The sequence below is a fragment of the Numenius arquata genome, chromosome 13 (genome assembly GCF_964106895.1).
Source record: "Numenius arquata chromosome 13, bNumArq3.hap1.1, whole genome shotgun sequence".
Classification (NCBI taxonomy): Eukaryota; Metazoa; Chordata; class Aves; order Charadriiformes; family Scolopacidae; genus Numenius; species Numenius arquata.
This window is the reverse complement of record NC_133588.1, coordinates 6,623,203-6,645,577: the sequence shown is the minus strand read 5'-3', so window position 1 is coordinate 6,645,577 and position 22,375 is coordinate 6,623,203. Positions and strand designations below refer to the sequence as shown.

General features: G+C 36.2%; 1 protein-coding gene across 4 annotated transcripts in view; it reads left to right on the top strand.

Annotated features, from left to right (window-relative positions):
* PHKB (phosphorylase kinase regulatory subunit beta) overlaps nt 1–22,375 on the top strand; it is a 79,546-nt gene that overhangs the window by 29,159 nt on the left and 28,012 nt on the right. For all 4 annotated transcript variants that reach the window (XM_074158164.1, XM_074158165.1, XM_074158167.1 and 1 more), the window contains 7 exons: nt 1,895–1,958; nt 7,268–7,363; nt 9,026–9,223; nt 10,033–10,090; nt 10,853–10,930; nt 12,708–12,866; nt 16,801–16,895. In XM_074158164.1, coding sequence (XP_074014265.1) covers nt 1,895–1,958; nt 7,268–7,363; nt 9,026–9,223; nt 10,033–10,090; nt 10,853–10,930; nt 12,708–12,866; nt 16,801–16,895 — 748 coding nt within the window. The remainder of the gene's footprint in view (nt 1–1,894; nt 1,959–7,267; nt 7,364–9,025; nt 9,224–10,032; nt 10,091–10,852; nt 10,931–12,707; nt 12,867–16,800; nt 16,896–22,375) is intronic.

Here is a 22,375-nt window from a genome sequence, read left to right as displayed (position 1 = left end):
CTCGTACTATGTTCTGTCACTTTTGTTTACCCTTGCGGTCTTTTTTTAACTCTGAATCTTTTGTCATGTCAGCCTGATTCATTCTGCTTTTTCCTTTTTCAACCTTTTGCCCTATGTCTTCAGATTTGTTAACTTTTAAGGATAACAAGGTAGACATCTATACTTTCCTGTTAGTCTTCTGTCTTCCTTTTCTATTGTCTCATTTATTGTCTTATTTTGACTAAAAATATTTGAAGTTAGTTCTAATCTAGTTGGGAAGACGAGCTGCTACCTAAAGGATTGGGCAGTTAGGGAGAAAGATGAAACTTGATTCTGAAGGAGGAGCTTCAAAACCAGGGCAGTCATTTAGGGATAGCACGTGGGGTGTCGGTGAAGGCAATAAATCACTGTTGTCGCTCATATAGAAATGAAGCAGAGACAGATAGCGACGCGTTGGTGAGAGGCAGTGTAGTGCCTTGGAGACAAAGGCATAATTCACAGTTTTAGTTTTATGAATAAATTGGGAGAAATGCGCTGGGCTTCGTTTTACTGGATGCTCTTAATATGTTTTACCAGATCGTCGAAGAGACTGTAAAAGGTGATTGTTTTATTACCTAGACTTCGGTAGTCTTTCTAGTTCCTACACTTTTGTGTCACCACTTAGTAAGCAGCGCAAAGCCCTTTCCCTGCATTGGATGCTTCTATTCGATAGTAGAACTATCAGAAGTCTGGTAGCATTGTACGTTACGTTTTTAAATTCTAGCACTGTTGGGAACCAGCTCATTTAATATTTTACTTTTCGATGCCCTGTGACCTTAACATCTAGAATTTTGGAAACTGTGCAAAAATTTAGCATTTTATGTGTATGTTAATGCTTTAGATCATTATTGTAGTTGAATGGATGCATGTGAAGTTGGCCTAGCTATAATTATGTAATTCTTTAAAACAGTATTTCAAAACTCTGCCCTCTGTCATATTTCAAATTTCATATAAACCTGTCAAATGCATGGAGAGTTCTATTGGCTTATCTTGAGCTTTTCTTTAAAAAACAAAAATCGTCAAAAGTGTGTGTGCATTGAGAAGGAATGTTGCTTCCCCTTTATTTTTTTTTTTTTAAATACTCACAAGGAAAGTCAAAGACTAAAGTTCTTTTAATGAAAAAGCCTTGCAAAAGTCTTTGTGTGTATATTTTTATATGTACTGTATCATTTTCATAACCAGTAATAAATTATATTTCAGTATATAATTTGATTTTAAAATTATCATATATATCATTATATTGATAATATACATATGTTATCATTACTATGATTTTAGTAGATATGACTAGTGCTTAATGTCTTTAAACATGAACTTAAAAGCTTGTTGGTAGTATTTCTGGGTCTTGTTTTCTTTGTGATGGATACTAGTCATGGAGTATGTGAAATACAAGATGTTTCGCTATATGGTTGATATCAGAAAAACCTCTATTTCTGAATTCAGATCTATGAGTTCTTTTACTATGTGAAAAGCTAGTCAGGATTGGTCTTTCAAAGTTTAATCCTGGAGAGCTGGGTTGAAAAATTGTGCTGAAGTGAATCCTTTGTTAATAGACTATTAGCAAGACCTTGAAATCCATAATGCCAGATGTCTAATAGCAAGGTGAGAGCAGAAGTGCTTTTGCCAGATGGTCTCTGACATTTGAAGACAAATAAAAATGCTGAAAAGTATTTTCCAAAAAAAAACCCCAAAACAACCCACCACCAAACAACTCCAAACTTGCTGCTTCATCATTTTGTTTACATAAAGGTTAAGCACAAAATTCAAATTAAGAAAAGATCATAGCTCTGAAAGCTGTCAAACATGTTAAATTTTGGTCTGGGCTTGAATTCTGATATCTCTGGGTGTTTTTGTTGTTGTTTTGTTTTCTCCTCAGCTCCGTGGGACTGGCAAAAGCAGCTTTAGAAGCAATTAATGGTTTCAATCTCTTTGGAAATCAGGTAATAAAAATGTTTGTTTTCTCTCTCTTTTTTTTTTTTTTTTTTTTTTAGCAGTAATGATTTACACTATGGATCAGAGGATATTTAGAAATATTTAGCACAGTTTGATTGCAGCTTTAAAAAATGGCAGTTTGCCAACTGATTGCTCCTCTTTCAGGTACAGAATTCGCCTGATAAAATCATTAGTGCCCTTACTGTCAAGAATTACTTTTTTCTAAAAAAAAATAACAAAATAATCTAAAATGATTGCTGCCTATTCTGAAAAAGGACTTGGTTGCCAAAAAGGTTTTTCATACAGAATTTCATCTGCTGGTCATAACACAATATACTTCTACCTACAAGTCTTACCTTACTTCTGTTTTGTTCCTTCGTGTGTCTTTTGATGAAGACTTTCAACAAGCTACTTGTACATAATCCCACTGTTTTATTGGCTTTTAATTTCAATTTGTTGCATAGTGGTAAAGTCTTTTGCCATCCTTTCGTATGGCTTAGATCAATGAAGCAAGCAAGTCTCTGCTTAGATTTTTATCTTTGGCTTTTATTCCTCTTCAATGTACAGCTTTTTTTAGGTGTTACACCTACAGTAGTCTATAGCTAAAATCAAAGAATACTCTTTCAAATTAATGATCTAGAAAATTTACAAATGGAAGAGATATGTTGTTGTCAAGCTACCGGTGTTGTTAATGAATGGAAATGAAGGGTAGGAGTGCAGCTGAAAAGAAAGCTGGATGGCATCAAGTGTGTGTAGAAATAGTTATAAAAGTTGCTGGTGAGTTTTGTCTGTGAATTGTGTGGAAGGGAGGACAGGTGGGTCACCAGTGGGTGAGCTCAGGACAGTGGGTAAAGCCTTCCCTATTGCACTGTTTTCCTGGAATCCCATCCTTTTTGATTTGTAACTGATGGACCTTGCACACGTGCCTAAATGTCTGTATTTCATGCAAAATAAACATTCACTGATGAAATGTGCTTTACCTCTTCTTAGGGCTGAGTAACACTCAAAGCTTTCAAAGAGGACACACATTTACCTGCATAGCTTATTTTTATGCTTACATATTTTTTTCTGCAGTTAGGCAAGTCAGCCTTTTGAGTTTTAATAATTTAGTAATTGTGACCTTGACTTGAAGTACTGTTTGTGTATTTTTTGAGTAAAGTTTCTATATATATTTGCTGGCTTCAAGATGGGATTTTTCTTCTCTTTCTGTAATCCCTGTGCTCTCCTGTTTGTCTTGTAAATCAGATGGAGTTCTGATCAGATGGATCAGATGGAGTTTCATATTGTGATACTTGTCTGTTTCAAATATTCAACTTTAAGAAACTTGGTTAAATGCAGTGGTTTGCCGTAAAGAAAATAGTACAAAGGAGAGAAGATACAAATGGTTAATGGTGAATAAGGGGAATTCTCAGGTGCTCTTTGTGTGAGCTAATGAGCATAAGCTAGGTCAACTGTCAAAGTGTGGCTGGGAGACAGTCCAAATTAAGTTCCAAGTTCCTTTCTGTACTGCTTGATTTATTAAAACATCCTTAGTTATTTGTGTCTCCATTTTTCTATTGGTAAAATGGAAGATATGGATCAGAACAGTCATATACAATAATTATTAGCATTGTTAGGCAAAAAGTTCTTCCTTATAATTTATTCATATAAAAAACAACCATTAAACTAAAACTTCTTAGAGGTATTCAGATGCCTGTGATGAAAAATATAAGTTAGAATTTGTTTGATACAGAACAAAAGTAGTATGTTCTACAATCTTATCTATTGATGGAAAGCTATACCACTTACTATAATTAGACCCTTCTTTGTCTTATGGCATAAAGCGGGAGATCTTCCTAAGCTGACTCTGCAGACTTAGGCATCCATTCCAATTTTTGTGGATATCTCTTCGTGGTGAGGTTTTTTGGTGTTTGTTTGTTTGGCTGGTTTTTTGCATCTCTGTATTTGTGCTAGCGCTGTAGTACAATGGCTTGTCCTGTTGAGAATCCACTCCTCAGGAGTTATTGATGGAGGTTTGCTGATGAGTGAAGTATGAATGTGCTCTTTATATGTACACAAATACACTGTTTCAAAAAGATTTAGCCATTTGGTCTAGTTTGGGTTTACTTTATGTACATTTTAAAAGCTGATACTATGTGTCAAGAACTAGGAGCTAGTAAGGACCTTAAATAATGATCAGACATTATACACACATTGGCAGTATTTCAGAAAAAATTGTTTATCTACAATCTTTACCTTCCCAACAGCCTCAAGCACCCGTAAATGAGTCTGCTGGGTTGGTTTTTTTTTTTTTCAAATGATTCTTTTCAAACTAAATTCTGAAATGGATGAATAAATTGCTGAAGCAAAACCAGTTTTAAATGCTTCGAGAGTTTATTTCCAAGATACTTAGCATAAAGAGAAACCATTTTGACCTTCAGTCTGCGGCAGAGTTTGCCTTTGTGCTGAGCTCCAGCTGGGTTCCAATAGCTTTGAGAAATCCTGCTGAGCCCCTCAAGAGGAACTTGTTTGCACCTGCAACCCCACTCCTGCAACCTGCATAAATCAGTGCTGCGCACAGCAGCCTGCTCAGCCTTTCCATGCAGATTTTTCCACTCACACTGGGGATGCTGGAAGAGACTAATAAATACAAATATGTAGGATTGTGGCTGTGCTCACACATGTGCATGTGTGTGATATATCTTTGAGTATATCATGATAGGGCGGTTTCCCTGGGTGTTCATGGGTGCGCTCAGAGAAGATAAAATAAAGGTCACTTATTGTTGATATTCACATTAAATTGTTCCTTCCCTCCATTCCCAAATTAGCATATATATCTGTAAGAAATCATACTACTTTTGTTCCGTATCAAAGCACTGCTTAACTAATATTAAAATAATTTTAATGCATCCTTTGCTATACTTTCTAGGTGCCAGATACAATAAAGAACAATTATAAGTTGAATAAATTGTCTTTTTGTTTAATCTGAATTTGACATGCTTTAATGTTAAAAGGATTTCATTCATGGTTTTTAAATGCTGTTCATTTTAATTTCCATCATACCAGAAGTATTTCATAAAATGTGGGAGTAATAACCATAAAAATACAGTCAAGCTGTAATCCTAACGTTCCCTCAGTAAAAGATTTATATACACATTGAGAAGAGAATTTCCAGTATAAGAGATAAATAAGTTACTTAGTTTGCCATTATTTTGCTTTATATCCTATGCTAAATTTCTTAAATTCATTCCCAGTGTGTTGTATATCTCTGAAACAATAGTTATAAATCTGTATGAAGTAGTTAATGTGTATGACATTGGCATAAGAATTCTGCTATAATCCGTAACTGTGCATTGATCGTAGCCAGATCCTGAAATCACTGTATTCTCCTAAGTTCTGCTGAAGTTTGTATGGAAGAACTGTAAAAGCGGGCCTGGTTGGTTGGTTTATTTACTTATTTATTGATTTTACATTTAGGATGCAGTGTGAACTGATTGCATTTCAGTTTATGTTTTTACTTAATCACTTAAGAATCATCACCACTAAAAGTACTGTAATTTATTTTCTCTTTCTGTGGGCTTGATAGGGTTAACCCAAACTTCTGGTTTCAGAGTATCACAGAGTATAAATAGCTTAAAATTTTTACCACTAATGTAAGAATTCCATTTTAGCTACAATACCCTTTTGGAAAAATTACATATCAGCAAAAAAACTACATAAGAGGACATGCGTTTGCTGACAATGTGAGTTAATGAACTAATAAATTAAGTGCGTGCATGTATGCACTAAAATGGGACTGCTAGTGCCGAGATGAATGCCGTTTGAAGTCTGACCTAGTCATAGTAGAATCAATTGTTTGTGTATGAGCTACATGTCCTGTATTAGTGTGTGGAAAAAATTATATTTTAAAAAAATGTCAAGCCTTTGTAAGGTGTCCTTACTACAGAACTTTACAGTCTTTAGAGAAGTGAAAAATAGTTCCTTTGTAAAACAAGATGCTTGCGGTTTTAGGAAATGCAAATTAGTCAGCTTTTGTAATCCCCAAAGAATCCTTCAGTGAAGCACAGATTTTGAAAGTGCATATTCACACGTGTAGACAGATTGTGTTCAGAGTTTGTAGATGAATTTAGAGATTCGTGAATAATCAGAATCTGGATTAAGAAGAAAGTAGGAGAATAATAAATCATCAAAGCAAATGTGATTATTTGTGTACGTTCTTATCTCAGCACTATTCAGTACATCTTGCTAGAACGATTAGGAGAACAGAGAGATTATTTTCTATGAGGACAGTGGAAAAATTTGTTTAGCCTAGAAAAGGAAAAGCTGAGTATTTGCATGATAGCTATTAGAGTGTGTGTGAAGACTAAGTAAGAAAATCCTCTATTGTTTGGAAAGCCAGATGGATGGATGCTAGTACTGGCACAGAAAGATGCGTAGTTAGCTAGTTATGTAGAAACTTAGTTGGAAATTCAAGTTTTTAATAGGTAGAGTGGGTTCTGGAACAATCTTCCTAAGAGAACAGTATACCAACGAAACTGCTTTTTAGGAGAAATTTGATGAATTTATGAAAATTGATGGTATGGTATTTATGACAGTAATGGAATGAGTTCAGTGTTGAATGTGTCTTCCAATGGGACAGTGATACTGAGGTTCATTATCGATGACAACAGGCATGAAGATACCCATTCGTTAACAAACTGCATTGAGTTTCCAAAAAATTGCCTACTGATTCTGTTTAAACAGTATCTCAGCTATTGAATTTTTCTGACTTTTTCAGAAAGTATCAAAAAGCTGACAGAGAGATATGGTGTAAAGTTACAGAATTTTACTAGGAAATGGGCTTTGCTAAGGAGTAGATGTTGATAACATTGACCTTGCAATAGCTGAAAAGCAGGTCATTTTTATTTGCTATGGAAGCCCTTTCCTAAAGTGGTATCTCGGGTGAATATCCAATTATTTGTGTTCTAACTGACCGAGAATGAAATATTCACCATCACTATATGGAGCATTTCCTGCAGTCACAGGGAGGGACAACTACTTTTTTTCTTTGTCCTTAATACAGTCATTGTTTTTCAAGAATTAATGGAAGAGTTTATAGCTTAAATGAATCATATAAATCATGATCACTAGGAGATAAAACCATCTGATTTTGGCTATATTTAAATACGTTTGAAAATTCAAAATGTTTTCAACTTGATATTGTGGTACGTTTTTGGATTAAAATTACCAGCTACCAGACTATTACAGTGTAACCTAAATAAAAGAAAGAGCCAGTTTCATCAGGAGATGCTAACCTTTCTTCCCTTCTCCTTAAATAAATTTAATGTTCTGTTTACAGGGCTGCTCTTGGTCTGTTATATTTGTGGATTTTGATGCCCATAACCGTAACAGACAGACTCTCTGTTCATTGCTGCCCCGAGAGTCAAGGTCTCATGTAAGTAATTAAATGAAATTCACCTCAACAGAGTGTGGAGAAAATAAATGGATATGAACATAATTCTTAGTTCTATGATGGCCATTATGTTCTGCTTAATAAAGTTAGGAATTTACTAGGAAGATATTAAATTTTTGCTTCTTAGATGTCACTGTGATGTAGTTGTTTTTCTGAAGTGGAATTATGATGGTGTTCTTTTTTTTCTGAATATTTAAGTGAAAATGGTAACCTGTTTGTATCTTTCTAAACAATTGAAAAATAAAATTTAAAGTACTAATGATCTGCAGTAACTTAAGTAGGATTTGCAGTCTTGGTAATTGTTTTTCTTTTGGCCTACTTCCCACTATACACTCAGTGCATGCAGATTTGAAACATTTTATTTTAGCTTTAATTCATTCTTCTATCTATAAAAGAAGCCTTTAAGGTTGGCTTTTCATAAATTGCTGAATATGGAGAATTTCTTGATACAAGCTACTGTTACAAATACTTCCTCAGTGAGTAAATCTAAGTGACATAAGTATAGATTAATTAAAAAAAGAAATCTATTTCAGTACTAGCATCAAAGGTAAATTTGGTTTGTGAAAATCAGTAATTTAAAATGAGTGATAATAGTTTTACTGCTTTTTTTTTTTCATTCTGGGGTATAATAGCATTTTTGTTCATGAAGCAGACTTAATTTTCAACATTAATAGTTTACTCATTGTGTAGAAGAATTATAGCGCAGTTGTAGTACTGGAGAATTAAAATAAAAGGCACTGTCAGCTACTTTTTTATAGTCTAATAGTCTTTTAGAACTCTTTTGCTGTTTATTATTTGGTAGAGACTTGAAATATTCTGACAGAAGCTGGTTTCATAAGTTCCTTATGCTATAGAGGCAATCTTCACATCCTTTTTTTTTCCTTTTTTGGGTTCACATCAATGATGTTGACAAAAACATGGTATTTTAAATTTTATTTCTTTCTGTTATTCAGCATATTCAGTGACATAAGAAGTAGAACTTAAAACTACATTTTTGTGTTTCTGTAAGCTCACCTGTAGTCTTGATTCAGTACTTCGTAATTTTTCTTGTCTTTTTAATTCTTTATAGTTGCACATGGTTCCTGAGAAATGCTACTCGTATTTTTTCCTGAAATTATTCCCTTATCACCTTAATTGCAAATCAAATAGTCTTGTTTGTTACAGCACCTGAACAATATTCCTGAAAAAAAGCTTTTCAGAAAAAATGATTTAATCATAGTTACTTCTCAGCTTTGCACCTTTATAAAATGTTTGTGATTCTTTTAGAGGATAGGATACCCAAATGTTTGTGTTTCTCCAGGAATAACCTGGAGGATATTTTTTGTTTATAAAACTGCAAAGTTCTAGAATGCATTCACTTATCCCTGCAGATTGTCAACTGTAAAGTAGGTCAGATTTTGAGTCAAATGAGTTCTCTTTTAAATCGTACATCTGAATATTGGGTTTGTAGTTTATCCTTATGCATCTTTAGAAGCCTTATTTTGTACACTATTTTAATATATTAGTACCATGATTTTGATAAAGATAAGATTATGTTCCAAATATGTATTTCACTTAGTAAGTTAAACAGTCTTTGTTTGTGCATCAAATAATTGCCAGAGATCTAATGAAATTTGTAATGTGCTATTTCTCCTGCTCCTACAGAATACTGATGCGGCTCTTTTGCCCTGTCTCAGTTATCCTGCATTTGCTTTGGATGATGAGGTTTTGTTCAATCAAACGCTAGATAAAATTATTAGAAAATTGAAAGGAAAATATGGGTTTAAAAGATTTCTGAGAGATGGGTACAGAACAGCGCTGGAGGACAAAACGCGACGTTATTATAAACCAGCAGAAATTAAGGTAAAGGAATAACTGGCCTATATAAGGACAAACTTTGGTGTCTGAAATGCTTAGGTAGTACTTAAAAAAAAAAAAAAAAATCAAACCAAATAAACAAAAAAACCCCAACCAAAAAAAAAAAAACCTCCAACAACAAAACCCCACCAAAAGCAAAAGAAAAACCCCAACACCGAAAACCAAAATGCAATCCCCCAAAAAACCCAAAAGAAAAGGAAACAAAAAGGGACCCCCACAATCCTATTTGCAGTTTGAATTGGACAGTGATTCCTAATTGCTTCAAGTGAAGGAGATGCATTTTGTAATTTGCTGTGTGCAGTTTTGAGAGATTGCTAAGTCAGCAAGTTACTCATTGATTTGTTTTGTAATGAATGTGCTTCCATTTACATACAGGGTACAGCTGATTTCACATAACAAATAAAGAAGTTATTTATCATTTTATTTAATTTCACAGCTGACTACAGTCTGAGTATATGGAAAACAATTTTGCTTTTGACCACAGTGTTTATCAGTAAAGGTTATCTAAATGAAAATTTACTTTTTTTTTTTTTTCCTCCCTATTAGTTTCTCTGTGGAAAATAAAACAGATGATGTAAATATTCTGCTTGAGAATGAGACACAGCATACATAGAAGCACAGTTAAAGTCCCATAGAATTAAGAAGCTGTAAGCTAAATGAAAAACTGATCTACTAAAATGATTGTTGCATTCATGTTTTTCTTTTGTGGCTTTGAAATTATTCAATGGGATATTCAAATACATTTCCTTAAATCAAAATGATTAAATGTCTGATGAATTTTTCTTTTTTTTCAGCTGTTTGATGGCATTGAGTGTGAATTCCCTCTGTTTTTCATTTTCATGATAATTGATGGTAAGTACAGCTTTACGTTCCCGTTCTTTAAAGGTATTGGAGAGATGAGCTCTCAGAGAAAGGATACAAAATGATGTTCCTGTCCTGCCAAAGTAAACCATAAGACAGTGATGCTAAATATCTCATTTAGAGTTCTGTCTCATGGGTTAAAAAACCCCAAGCACCCAACACCTCTTTTTTCAACATTTTTAATTTTAAAATTTAATTTTAATTTAAAAAAGACATTAAATAATACCTAGGTAACTTATCAATGTAAACATTCCATCTAAAGATCTTTGGAGGGGAATTTTTCAATTTACTACTCCAAATTCCTTTTATATTTATTTATTGGGCTTACTGGGCAATTCACTTCTAGATCAGTTTGCAACTCTGTCCTAAAGATTTAGAACCCGCTTGTTTGTCTCCACGCTGGCACACAACCCCTGCTTCTTCCTTCTGCTCTAATGAAGGAGTTATTTCCCACTCGTCTGTGTCTGGTTCCTGAGCCTCTCCGTGTTCACGGCTTTACTGTCCCAGGGAACTTGCCGTGGATTTCAGTTTAAGCTCATAAGAAAGTGGCTGGTTCATGATCCCTGTGAGATATAGCTGTAGCGGTAAGTGAGGACCTACAGTTTAGTCTTTTACTTTTCATGAACTATTTAGTGTGTAGGTCCTAACCCATTTAAAAAAAAAACACTAGATTTTCCTTCTTCTTCCATGAACACTGATCTTGCAGAAGAGTTATTTCTTCCATTAAATCAATTACTGTTTGGTTATTTTTAGGAGTTTTTAGAGGAAATCCTGCACAAGTAAAGGAATATCAGGATCTTCTGGATCCTCTGCTTCAACATACATCTGAAGGTATTATCTGATAATCATTCTTCTAAAACCCTGGCTTTTTACTGATCTGAATTTATTAAAATAGTGACATTCCTATTAATGGATATTGCAGTCAGAGCAAAGGAGAAGTAATAGTATCACTAAGTTTCCTGATGGCAAAATACTAATACAAAAATAAAAATTCACTTTGATTCTGCAGGAAGATACTAACTCCCAACACTCACATTGTTTCAATGTTCCACCTGGATACAGTCGATAGTTACTTGTATCATTCACTGTCACTTAACTTCACAAGATTTTAAAAAATAATTTGTTACATACATATGAAATTGGTTTTAGCTTAGAACAGTGAAAGTGGCAATATGTTAATTTTAATATAAATGTTCTCTTACTTAAATTGTGCACTCCAGAATGTCTGTGGAACTGCAGACAAGACTACTGATGGCCTACAGGCACATCCATCCAAAATTCAGTTGAAAGAAAAAAGAAAAAGACCATAAGTTTGAGTGGGAGGAAAAAAATGTCCCGAGAACAGAACAAGCTTCAATATACTGACAGTCCAATTTTAAAATGCAGCATCTTTAGTCACCTGTTCTTGACATCTGTGGGTATAGTTACACAAGTAGATGCAGAATATTTTAGTCTGGCTTGTCCTTTAAAGTTAGAATAGTTGTTGAAGTGAACTAGTTTCTGCAAGAAATTCAAACAATTCCCTACCAGTTTTCGTTACGTGTCAAGTTTTCTGACCTTGCTGATCGGTGCTTTTTTCTCGTTATTAATGAGTATGTGAAGTTCCATGGATACTAAATTCATCTTGTGGTTCCTCTTGCTGAACGTCATCATGAATTTCTCATCTTAAAAGTTTCTGGATGTGTTTTGATACCTCACTCATTTGAATATTCCATCTCTAGTAACTCTCACTTTTCAACTTTTCTCAGTTTCTTGCCAGTAGGTTTTTTTTTTTCTAAGCAAACAGCCAGACACTGAAACTTTATTCTGTTCTTCACCTGTTCTTTATCCAAATAAATGAAAAATTAAAGCAATATTAAGGTGAAATTTAATTTTGCAGAAAGCATACTAACTTGCTTTTGTATTGCATATAATTAGGTCAGTCATTTGTAATTATGTTTCTAAATTCGTGACTCTTGTCCACTTAAAGAGTGTTGAAATAAAGGCTGTTTATCTACAGTGATCAGTAATACCTGTAGCATAGTTCTAGGTACAAGGTATGCTATATTCTGATGAAGAAGTTATACCATTTTGTTTCATGATGTTTCAAAATTAAGATGTCGGTTTTAACTTGTTTTTCCATACTTGCAAAAAACTATAATTTTCATTTAATTGAATGTTTGACTACTTCTGGCTAAGAAAAAGTTGTCTGATACTGATCTGTTGTTAAATGCAGGAAAAAAAGCCCCGAGTGTTTCACTCTGATGCAGCTTTCATTTCTTTTGATTATGGTTTGTTATCTCTACTGCTTTTTGCTTTAGGCAAGAAATATTTACGTTTTCTTTTTGTGCAATAAGGTGCTACACAGACAATGTGCGTGTTCTGGGAAAGAGTCTGTGGAAACGTTTGGTGAAGAATAAAGTAGTTTAATATTGCCCGGGGTCTCCTGCACTGATTGTGGTTTTGAGAGATAACAATGAGTGACAACAGTCTTTCAGTGCGATTAAATTATTGGTAGGGTATAATTTTTCCTGTTTTGAATTCACTTCAGCTTCATTAGGGGACTACAGTCAAATGCTACGGGAAGTGGAATTTATTTACTTACTGTACTTATTTCAAAACTCCATAGGGTGTCCTGTTGTGCCCAAGTATTACTATGTGCCAGCTGATTTTGTTGAACTGGAAAAGAAGAACCCTGGCAGTCAGAAACGGTTTCCCAGTAACAATGGACGCGATGGAAAGTTTTTCTTGTGGGGACAGGCAGTTTACATCATTGCAAAACTCCTGGGTAAGAGGCTGAGGAAATTCTGGCAGGTTTTGACTCAGCCAAAGTGAAGGATTTTGTCTTGTTAATGTTTTTCTTGAATCTGAACAAACACATTTGCTTGAGTTTTGAATGGACTATGGGTGGCATGTGTGCCCTCTGCTTTGGTACATACGCCATAGGCAAAAATTGCTTTTTATTCTATATTTTAAAATTCCGTCCTGCATGATGTTTACTGGAATATTTGATAGAATACTGAAAATCTTCTAAACATGATGGGTTTCTTTTTTGCTGTTTCTTTTCCTTGCTTTCTATCTTAGTTCCTTTTATTCATGACAAAATATATTAGCATGACACTTTCTGGATTAACTACGTCAGCTGCACCTGTATAGCGACGGTTGTATGTGATCTATAGCATTTACTTCAAATGATTTACCGCTTTAAGCAAGTTTAAACTTTGAAATAGCTGCAGTCTCAGATAAAGTTAATATTTTCTTCAGTCTGTGTTATTTTTACCCTTTAAAACCGAAGAGACCAGATAACATTTGAAAAGTGCCTTTCAAAGTTTGGCCACTGAAGCTGGTTACGGTGAATTTCAGTCACAAATGAATTCTTGGTCTCACTTGAGATGATTCAAAGGCTAATGCAAAACCAGTTGTTAAGCCAGAAAAGTCTTCACACTTAAGATTTTTTTTTTTTCTTAGAATTTCTTTTAGGAGAAAGATATATTACTTTATTTTAACACGCTCAGCACTTACCTAGTAATCAGTAGATTAAGTTCTAAAACCTTTTTTTTCTGTGAACACTGTAAAGGGAAACAGGCTGTTGGTAGTAAAAATGAGAAACATTGAAGGGGAGTTTAAAAATTCAAGACTTGGCAAGAGCAGTGGCTGTATCTTTAGGTACGGAAGAGCAGAGCCCGTCTGGTGCTCCACCTGTTCTGTTTCACTCTATTCCTTTCAAAATTCCTTTTGTAGCCAACACTGGAAGGTAAACGCAGGCAATCTCACCTTTAATGAAAAAAATTTTAATTTAACCTCTTAGTATTAGCCAAGTAAACCTCAGATATGTATGCAGGAACACTGTAGTAATTCTGCTGGTATTCATCTTGTACTAATATGTGTGTGTTTCTATACCTGCAGAATGCTGGTTGAAGAAATTGTATTTATTGTTTGCTAAATTCTGCTTGAGTAATATAACCTTCTTTTGTTTTGTTTCAGTTCTTTGCTGAACGTTCTTACTGTTTCTTTTAATAATTGTGCTAAATCTTTTTTCGAAGTGTTATCATTAGTAACTGTTTCCTTTATTGTTTTGAAAATTTCTCTCCACTGTATTCACTACTTTTCATTCCTCTCTGCCTATTTTCAAAATATTTTTTTTTTCCTTTTCTCTCATAGTCTTTGCAAATAGAGTCTGGAAATTTAATCACAAAGCTAAATATATTCACCGGTGATTGTTATATCAGGAACTCCATGTATTCATACTAATTTGTAATTGGTGCATTTAATTTTGCTCCTTTCTGGATGAAAACCTACCTGAATAACAATCTCGTCCTTGGTGAAAGTCTCTGTGTGTGCTACTTTGCCTGTTGGTGGTTGCTGATTAAGTGGAAGCCTGACTCGTACAATCATAGAATGGTTGGAGTTGGAAGGGATCTTAAAGATCATGTAGTTCCAACCCCCCTGCCCTGGGCAGGGACACCTCCACTAGAGCAGGCTGCTCAAAGCCCCATCCAGCCTGGCCTTGAACCCCTCCAGGGATGGGGCTCCAAACACTTTTGAGTTCAGGGAAGGTACTGGATTCCCATTTTGTCATCCATTCCAGAAATTGTTGTGTTGCCTCAAGGGTAGCAATTAATTTGGATTTGCTCAGCCTCCTCGTTTCTGTGGTGTGGGCGAGCATGTAATACAGCCTTTCTGCCTCTTTGGGCTTCGTCTCTGCCTGTTGCGCTCTAAATTTTTCTCAATGCAGCAACGTGAAACCGAGTCAGTTCTTACACACCTGGCTGCCTCCCACTGAGGGGCAAACGGACACGGTGAAGTCACAATTTTGATCCTGCTTATAAAGGCTCTGAACAACAGAGGGAATGGAAGTGCCTGCCCACGGCTGCTGGGAGTCACCACATGCCTACGCAACTGAAAAAATCGTTTATGAAGAAAAAAAGCATGCTTTTTGCAGACAGTGATGCAACTTTTCATAGAATTTCTTGCTTGCTCTGGTTGAGGGGGTTTGTTAAAGCCTTTCTGATAGGGACCCCTTTTAGAGCACGGGAGAGGAATGCCAGGTATTTACCTCTTGTGTGCAACTGAAAATTCACTCGGTTTAGGCTTTCGTTTAGTAGCACTCTTAGCTTTCCTGTTCTTTTCCTTATCATTTTTGTATCTTCTTCTGTGGATTCACTGCTGCCTGGAACTAAGTAAAGAGTTTTTAGCAATATTTTTTAGAGTATAGACTGAATGGATTAAATATTGTCAGTTGTTGCTGATGCAAATAATGAGCTAACAAAGAAAACTCTGCGTTCCGATACGCTTGTATTTGTGGTATCAGTGATGAATATTCACGGAGATTCCTCTTCTAAATAAAACTGTAAATATTGAAAGTCAGCTTAAATTATATGTTAGTCTATTGGTATAGTTGGTTTAAATATGAAATTATTCTGACTATATATTTTAATTACTGAGCAATGTAAATCAATGTAAAAGTGGAAATAGAACACATAGCCTTAGAAACTGCTCTTGCTTTTAAGAACTATGAGGCAGAGTCCATTGATCTTGGAAACATTTGGTTAATCAATTTGATAGCATCGACATCACTACAAATAATTTAAGTAACTTTAGCCAGCATGAAAAGTCTGACTGGGTGGACTGGAGCTTAGATGACTATTTTCCTTAAAATGTATTTTGCTAGCTCATGTGTCAGGGTATTAATAAATTGTGGTAATTTTTCATAATCTAGCTTTGCTTTTTGGTTTTGGTTTTTAACATAACCACCCGTCCTGAAATTAAGAAATATTTTTCTTGCCAAGACAGCGTTGGTTCTCTGTTGTAGTTGAATTAAGCTACTGGAGTCACGAGTTATTTCTTTTTTAGATTAACAGCTGATTTCCTAGTGTTAGAGCTTTTTAAGAATGTGCACAAAATTGTTGACTTGTATATAGGAGAAATGAAAACGCACTGCGACACTCTCTGTAGCAGATATTAAATAAAGATTGGATGGTTTCACGTCAAAATGAGATTTTGATGGGAGAATGCTTATTTGAAGGGCATAATAGTTCACAGTGGATTGTGAACCTTTATGCAGGGCATTTTTTGAAACTTTTTAGTAGTATACTTTTCTTGGACTACTTAAATTGTTTTCAAGAGAAAGTTAAAATAATGGAGTTTTAGTGTTGGGGTTGTTTTGTTCCATGTAAAAAAAAATCCATGTAGAAATTGCTAGGTTTCAAATGTATTTAATCAGGGTTTTTTTACAATTTCTTCTTGAGATATCGTATTGAGAGATATCTTGGATATCCCTTGCCCATTTCAGGATTGTAGCGGTGTGATTGCCTTGAGATAGAGGCTGGCTGCTTTTCCTCAAAGCTCAATAATTTTTGATGGTAACCATTGAGTTTCTAGTTGAAGCTCTAGAATAATTGCACGGTTGTGGATTGAGGGCTTTTTATGTGACTTGTGGAGTCTGTTGTCTGCATATATTCTTTTAACAAATCTCTGTGAAAAAATAAAGGATTATTTTTATATACTACAGTATTATAATTAGCTATGGCAAGAATGATGCTTGAGGCATTCGTTGTAAAGTTAATACAGTTTTGCAGAATGTCATTTTGATCTGTAAATCATCGATCTGTACCAAAGATCAATGTCAGCAGAACCGACCACATAAAATAGGTTTGCCTCCTTCACAAAAGCTGCAGAAATTACTCAAGTCATTCTGTGTTTTTATTATTGTTTACTTTCAGCTGACAAATTAGTGAGTCCTAAAGATATGGACCCTATCGGACGTTACATACCTCCCCAAGATCAGCGGAACGTTAGCATGAGATTTTCAAATCAGGTAAGCAGAAGCTTAGTATTAAAGTATTTTTACTGAAAAAATGTCATCTACGTGTTATATACAGTCTTCTAATATTACAGCTAAAATGCTAGGAAAATATTAAATGTATGTACATTTTCTTACTTGATGAAGGATTGCTTTCAAGAGGAGGACTATAACATCCACAGTTTCGGGGCTGTGGTGCACGTTTGCCTTCAAATTACATGGTGCAATCAAAATGATATGTAAAATGTATGTTTAAAGAGCTGCTAATAGACAGGTGTGGTTCGTTGAGTTATAAGATATGTCAAGAAGGCAAGAATGAGCCTGTGGTATTTTATTCCTTCAAGTTAATTACCACTTCAGTTTTATTAGTATTTTTTTTGTATTTAGAGCTTCTAAGAGCTACACGGATGAGGTTCTTTGTTGGTGTGCACGGTATGTACCTGTGCTCCTGTATTCGGCTTACAGCAGGAATGAGAGCCCAGGGATGGGGAATGCTTGAAACATCATAATTCAAATCTGCAGTAGAGAGGATAACAAGACAGAAACACGGCCTGGGGGGGGGGGACACGGACTTCTTTTATTAAATAAGGAAGAACTGTGTGTACGGAAATGTGTAGCTAAGAGATGGTTTTCAGCCTTTTTATTTCTTGGTATAAGGAATACGTATTTGGCAAGTTCCTTGTTCAGCATTGTGAATCTGTTATTGAAGTATAAAATACAAATAATTTATCTTAAGATTTATTCCGAGATCAGAAGCGAAGAAGGTTTTTCTTGTTCCATCCAAATGGTGCTTAAAACCTCTGTTTCTTACTGTTTCCTGTAACCAAGGTAATCCAAGTGCCCGGGTGTTGGCTCATTCAGAACGAGACCTGTGTTGTTCACAGTGCAGCACTTTGCCACGTTCATAGGGGACAACGAAAGCTCAGTGACTTCACTTGTTCCCAGTTTCTTTCTTTGTTCTTACACCATGGGATTGTGAATGCTGCAGAAATGGGGAGCTGCCCACCGCGCGTGCCCGTTAGGGAGTGCCGTTGGAAGAGGCTTGTATTGAGTCAGTGTTGCATGCACCCCGTCCACATTTTTTATTCTTTGATTCTTGAAACCAATAACTTTTAATATGCCACAGATGAACACTTTGAAGAAGTTGATGGTTTCTTCTAAAGATGCTGCGTGACTCATCAGGAAATGTTTTAGTAGAAACGCATTTTTACTATTTTTTGGGGTCTTCAGAGACAAATAGCCTCTGCCCTGAGAACTCCCCAAAAGAGATAATAAATAATGCAACAATAATTTATTTTCTCATAACTTACTCCCCAGGGGTCACTTTGTGGGTCAATGAAGAACTTATTTAGTAAAATGCAGTTACTTGATAAAATTCCACAATACAACAGGGACTCTGAAAGCTCAACAGTGTTGAGAGAATTGAAAATCACTTAAAAAGTTAGATTTTGATACTTTGCTTCATCTGCAAACAACGAAAAAAATAAAGCAGCTTTGTCACTGTTAAAGGGGCATCAGCCTAGATGGTCTGTCATTCTCAAGCGCTTATACAGTCCTCCTGTCCCTTCAGCACTCAGCAGTTGTCTACACTAGAATTATTTGAAAGACCAATTGTGTTCTTCTAGGACAACTTGCTGGAGCTGGTGCTTGTTAACCTTTCCCTTTAAAGGCTGTCTTTAGCTGCTTAAATTTGCTAAAACTTTGGCAGAAATGTTCCATATTTGGGATCAGTAATGTTTTTGTTGTTGTCCGGAGAGAAAGAGAAGACCTTCCCTGGGTGATCCTTAGTGTATTCTGATGAACAGGCCTGATGGTATATTTGAAAGCTACCAGTCAAAAGAGGATAAGATCACTTATTTTTTTCCCCTTGAACCAAAATATCTCTATAGAAACCTGACTTAGATCAATATGTTCAGCAATTCCTGTAGTTGTGCGTGTCCTTTTATATGCAAGAGGTTGTGAGGTGGATTGTCTGTTGCTCAGTGGCCTGTAGGTGGAATGGTAAATCATAGAACCATAGAATTGTCTAGGTTGGAAGGGACGTGTAAGATCATCTAGTCCAACCATCAACCTAACTCTGGTAAAACTCATCACTAAACCATGTCTCTAAGCACTATGTCAACCCGTCTTTTGAACACCTCCAGGGGTGGTGCCTCAACCACTTCCCTGGGCAGCCCATTCCAAGGCTTGATAACCCTTTCAGTGTAAAAATTTTTCCTAATATCCATCCTAAATCTCCCCTGGTGCAACTTGAGTCTGTTTCCTCTTGTCCCATCACCTGTTCCTTGGGAGAAGAGACCGACCCCCCCTGGCTACACCCTCCTTTCAGGGAGTTGTAGAGAGCGAGAAGGTCTCCCCTCAGCCTTCTTTTCTCCAGGCTGAACACCCCCAGCTCCCTCAAATGAATGAAGAAAGAAAGAAGCCCTGGGGTGGCCTAGGTCTGCTTATACCTCTGGTCTCCCCGGGGGTGGTGGTACTTTGCTGTAGATGACTCTGCGTGCTCTTTGCTCCATCAGTGACAAAACTCTCCAGGATGCTGCATGGGCTTCTCAGGGTGGGTTAGAAGAGAGAGTGGCACTTCCGAATTAGTGGGAATTCTGGATGGCTGTGGCATCCGGCCTTTGCCGTTGTAGCCTTTGAGCAGTAACACAGAAACTGTGCTCGGAACGGTCAGTGCCCTGCAGCGCTGACACAGGGGTGGTTTGTACTGGAACAGGTGCTGCTGCGCTTTGGGTGGGTTTACTGTTAAATTAGTGTCAAGGCAAAATGTTTGTTGATACAGAGGGTAGTTCAAACTGGTCAGCATGAAGGGAAGATTAAAGAGTGAAAGGCAGGTGCGGAGATGTGTCGCTGTGAGTGAGGGGGGCTTTCTCAGCAAAGCTTCAAGTCGGCAAAATTCAAGTTCCAGCTGAAAGTCTTGACCTTGACTTTTTTTTAATCCCCATTTTAAATTTGCTTAAACAGTTTGTCTGAATTATGCCATTTTATCTAATTAAGCTAATCTGTGCAAAATCAGTATTTAGTATTTGCCTTAGAGTGCTAGGAAAATGACTAAAAATAAAATACAAAACGAGAACACAACCCATCTTAATTATGTCTTCAGAAAGGAAAAGCAGTTTCTTCTCTTTATGATGTTGTCTTTTTTCTATATATTTAAAGAACCGTTCAATGAAATTGAACAAAAAAGTATTTCCACTTTTATTAGATTTCATTCCTGTAAGGAATAAACAAGGATATGTAACTGTTTCAGATGCCTGTGTATATCAATTTGGTTGAGGTACAGTTTTGTACCAAAAAAAGGGACGTACCCAGAAAAGCTTTTTAAATTTTTATTTGAAGCCACGTGCTGAGGAAATAGTTCTTAGAAAAATGCATTTTCCATGTAGGCATAGTTCGATGGCATCGACTATAATCTTTATAAACACTTGTCATTGAAAAACGTGGTTAATTTAGCTTATTTGTGGCTTTGTTGCCACTACAAAGATATGTCTGATGCCCACGTAATTGTGTAGATTTAAGCAAGTAATGAAAAGTGTTTGAAATATTCCAACCTTACAGTTTTGAAGAACCAATGAGTTAAAGGGGAGTGAGGTAAAATAGGCATACAGAGGCAAAATTGCTATGAAAACTATATATATGTAAACTACAGCTGTGAATGCATCGCTCAACCTAGGAACTGTCCTCTCGTAACAGGTTTTCATTTGCTGTAGAAAACTGTGGAATCAAATGAGCAGTAAAAACTTAATGGCCGCTAATACTAAAATATTCATTTCATCTGTTTATAGTTAAAAGGAAATGTTTTCTCTCTTCATTTAATGCCCCAAAAACCTTATTTTTCGCTTTCAGGAAGAGGTCTCTGCATGTTCCGTCTGGGGGAAGCGCCAGGGTGGCGCCGGGGCAGGGCTCTCTGTGCCAGTTTGTGTTGCAAACCAGAGTGAAGTCCGAGGGTGGTCAGAGAGCTTCTCCTTCGCACTAATAATTGCTTTGTGATGCTGAATGGTCAGTTGTGTTCCAGGTTAAATCCCGTTCGTGAGTCAAAAAGACAACGGAACCATCCGCACTCCCTTTACTTTATTGAAAGAAGATAATGAAGGGCATCTGTTTCAGTGGGGAGAGGGCTTGAGAACTGCATTCCTTAGAAGAGCTTATTATTCCTCTTTACCGTCTCCGTATCCAGGAGAGATTATATGATAACACGGTTTTGGTTGTTGCATTCTGGTTTGGGAGAATTAAATGTATAAGAGGGCCTGTGTGGTAACAACGTTTGAGAAATGGGCTGGGGATCTTCTGGTTTTGTTTTGTATTTTACTGGCGTTTATGAAAGCTGATTTATTGTTGTCTTATATTTAATTTTGTATTTAACAAAAAAATTATAATACTAAATTGTCAAAGACAGACATTCATATTCTGGGTTAACTTTAAATATATATGTATAGGGTTGCAATTAATTACTTAAATTCTCTGACTGCATGTGATGACTATTCTTTTAAATGTTTTGCTTTGTAGACTTAGTAATCATCTATGAGGACTTCGTTTATGTCACTGGAAATTAAGGTTAATGCCCATTGATGATGTTGGGAAGAGAATAATAGTCAAAATGAGAGATTGCTTCTCTTTTTTATTTTCAGGGAAGTAGATAACATGTAAAGAAGGAACTAAAATTACTAAGTGTAGGCTGACTGAGATACATTAACTTTTTCTGCTACCTAAGCGAGGTTTCAGGTTAGGGCGTGTCTAGTTTCCATGGTGTAGAGAGATGTATCATATTGGATGATTTGTTTTGCAATGTTAATTATAAGCATATTCTTGCTTTCATTTCTCTTAGTGCAATTCTCTACCGCAGTTAACACAATTCTAAACCTGTAAAATGTTATTTTAAGAGTTTAAGGCACGTGTGTGTCCATATGGTATTTAAAAGCCCCGTGTGTTGGTACCAGTGCCCATGACCCCGTTCCGCAGTATTCAGGCGCTTCCAGAAGCGGATGTTCTGTGACAATTCCGCTGTGGATCTGCAGCAGGGAGGTGCAGTATTTGGGTTAGGTACAGTTCCTTCTGTTGCATCCTATTTCTGTTTTCCTTCTCTCGCTCCGCACGCTTGGAAAGCCCTGTAGGTACCGCTTCGGTCGGTGTTCTTGATTGTTGTGCCCGCTTTCTCACGTGTTCAGGATGAATGGGGTTTTTTGAGAGTTCTGAGATTTCCTGGGAACGTGTGCAGCGAGGCAGACAGCGAGAGCATCTGTCCGGGGAGAGTGCAGCAAAAGACCAACACTGAGCTGCTTCCTCTGCTCCCGCCAGGAACGGAGTCAGGGGTTTTTCCCTTTATCCTGCCTCCAACGGTTTAGAACCTTGTTAAAAACTAGGATTTTTTTTTTATTATTTTTTGAGAGGAAGAAGACTAATCTGATCTTTTATCTTGGTCTTCTGAAAACACCGGGGTGTGTTTATCGCTTGCACAGCATGCGGAATAGAGTTGAAACAGACCCTTCTGCCCGCTC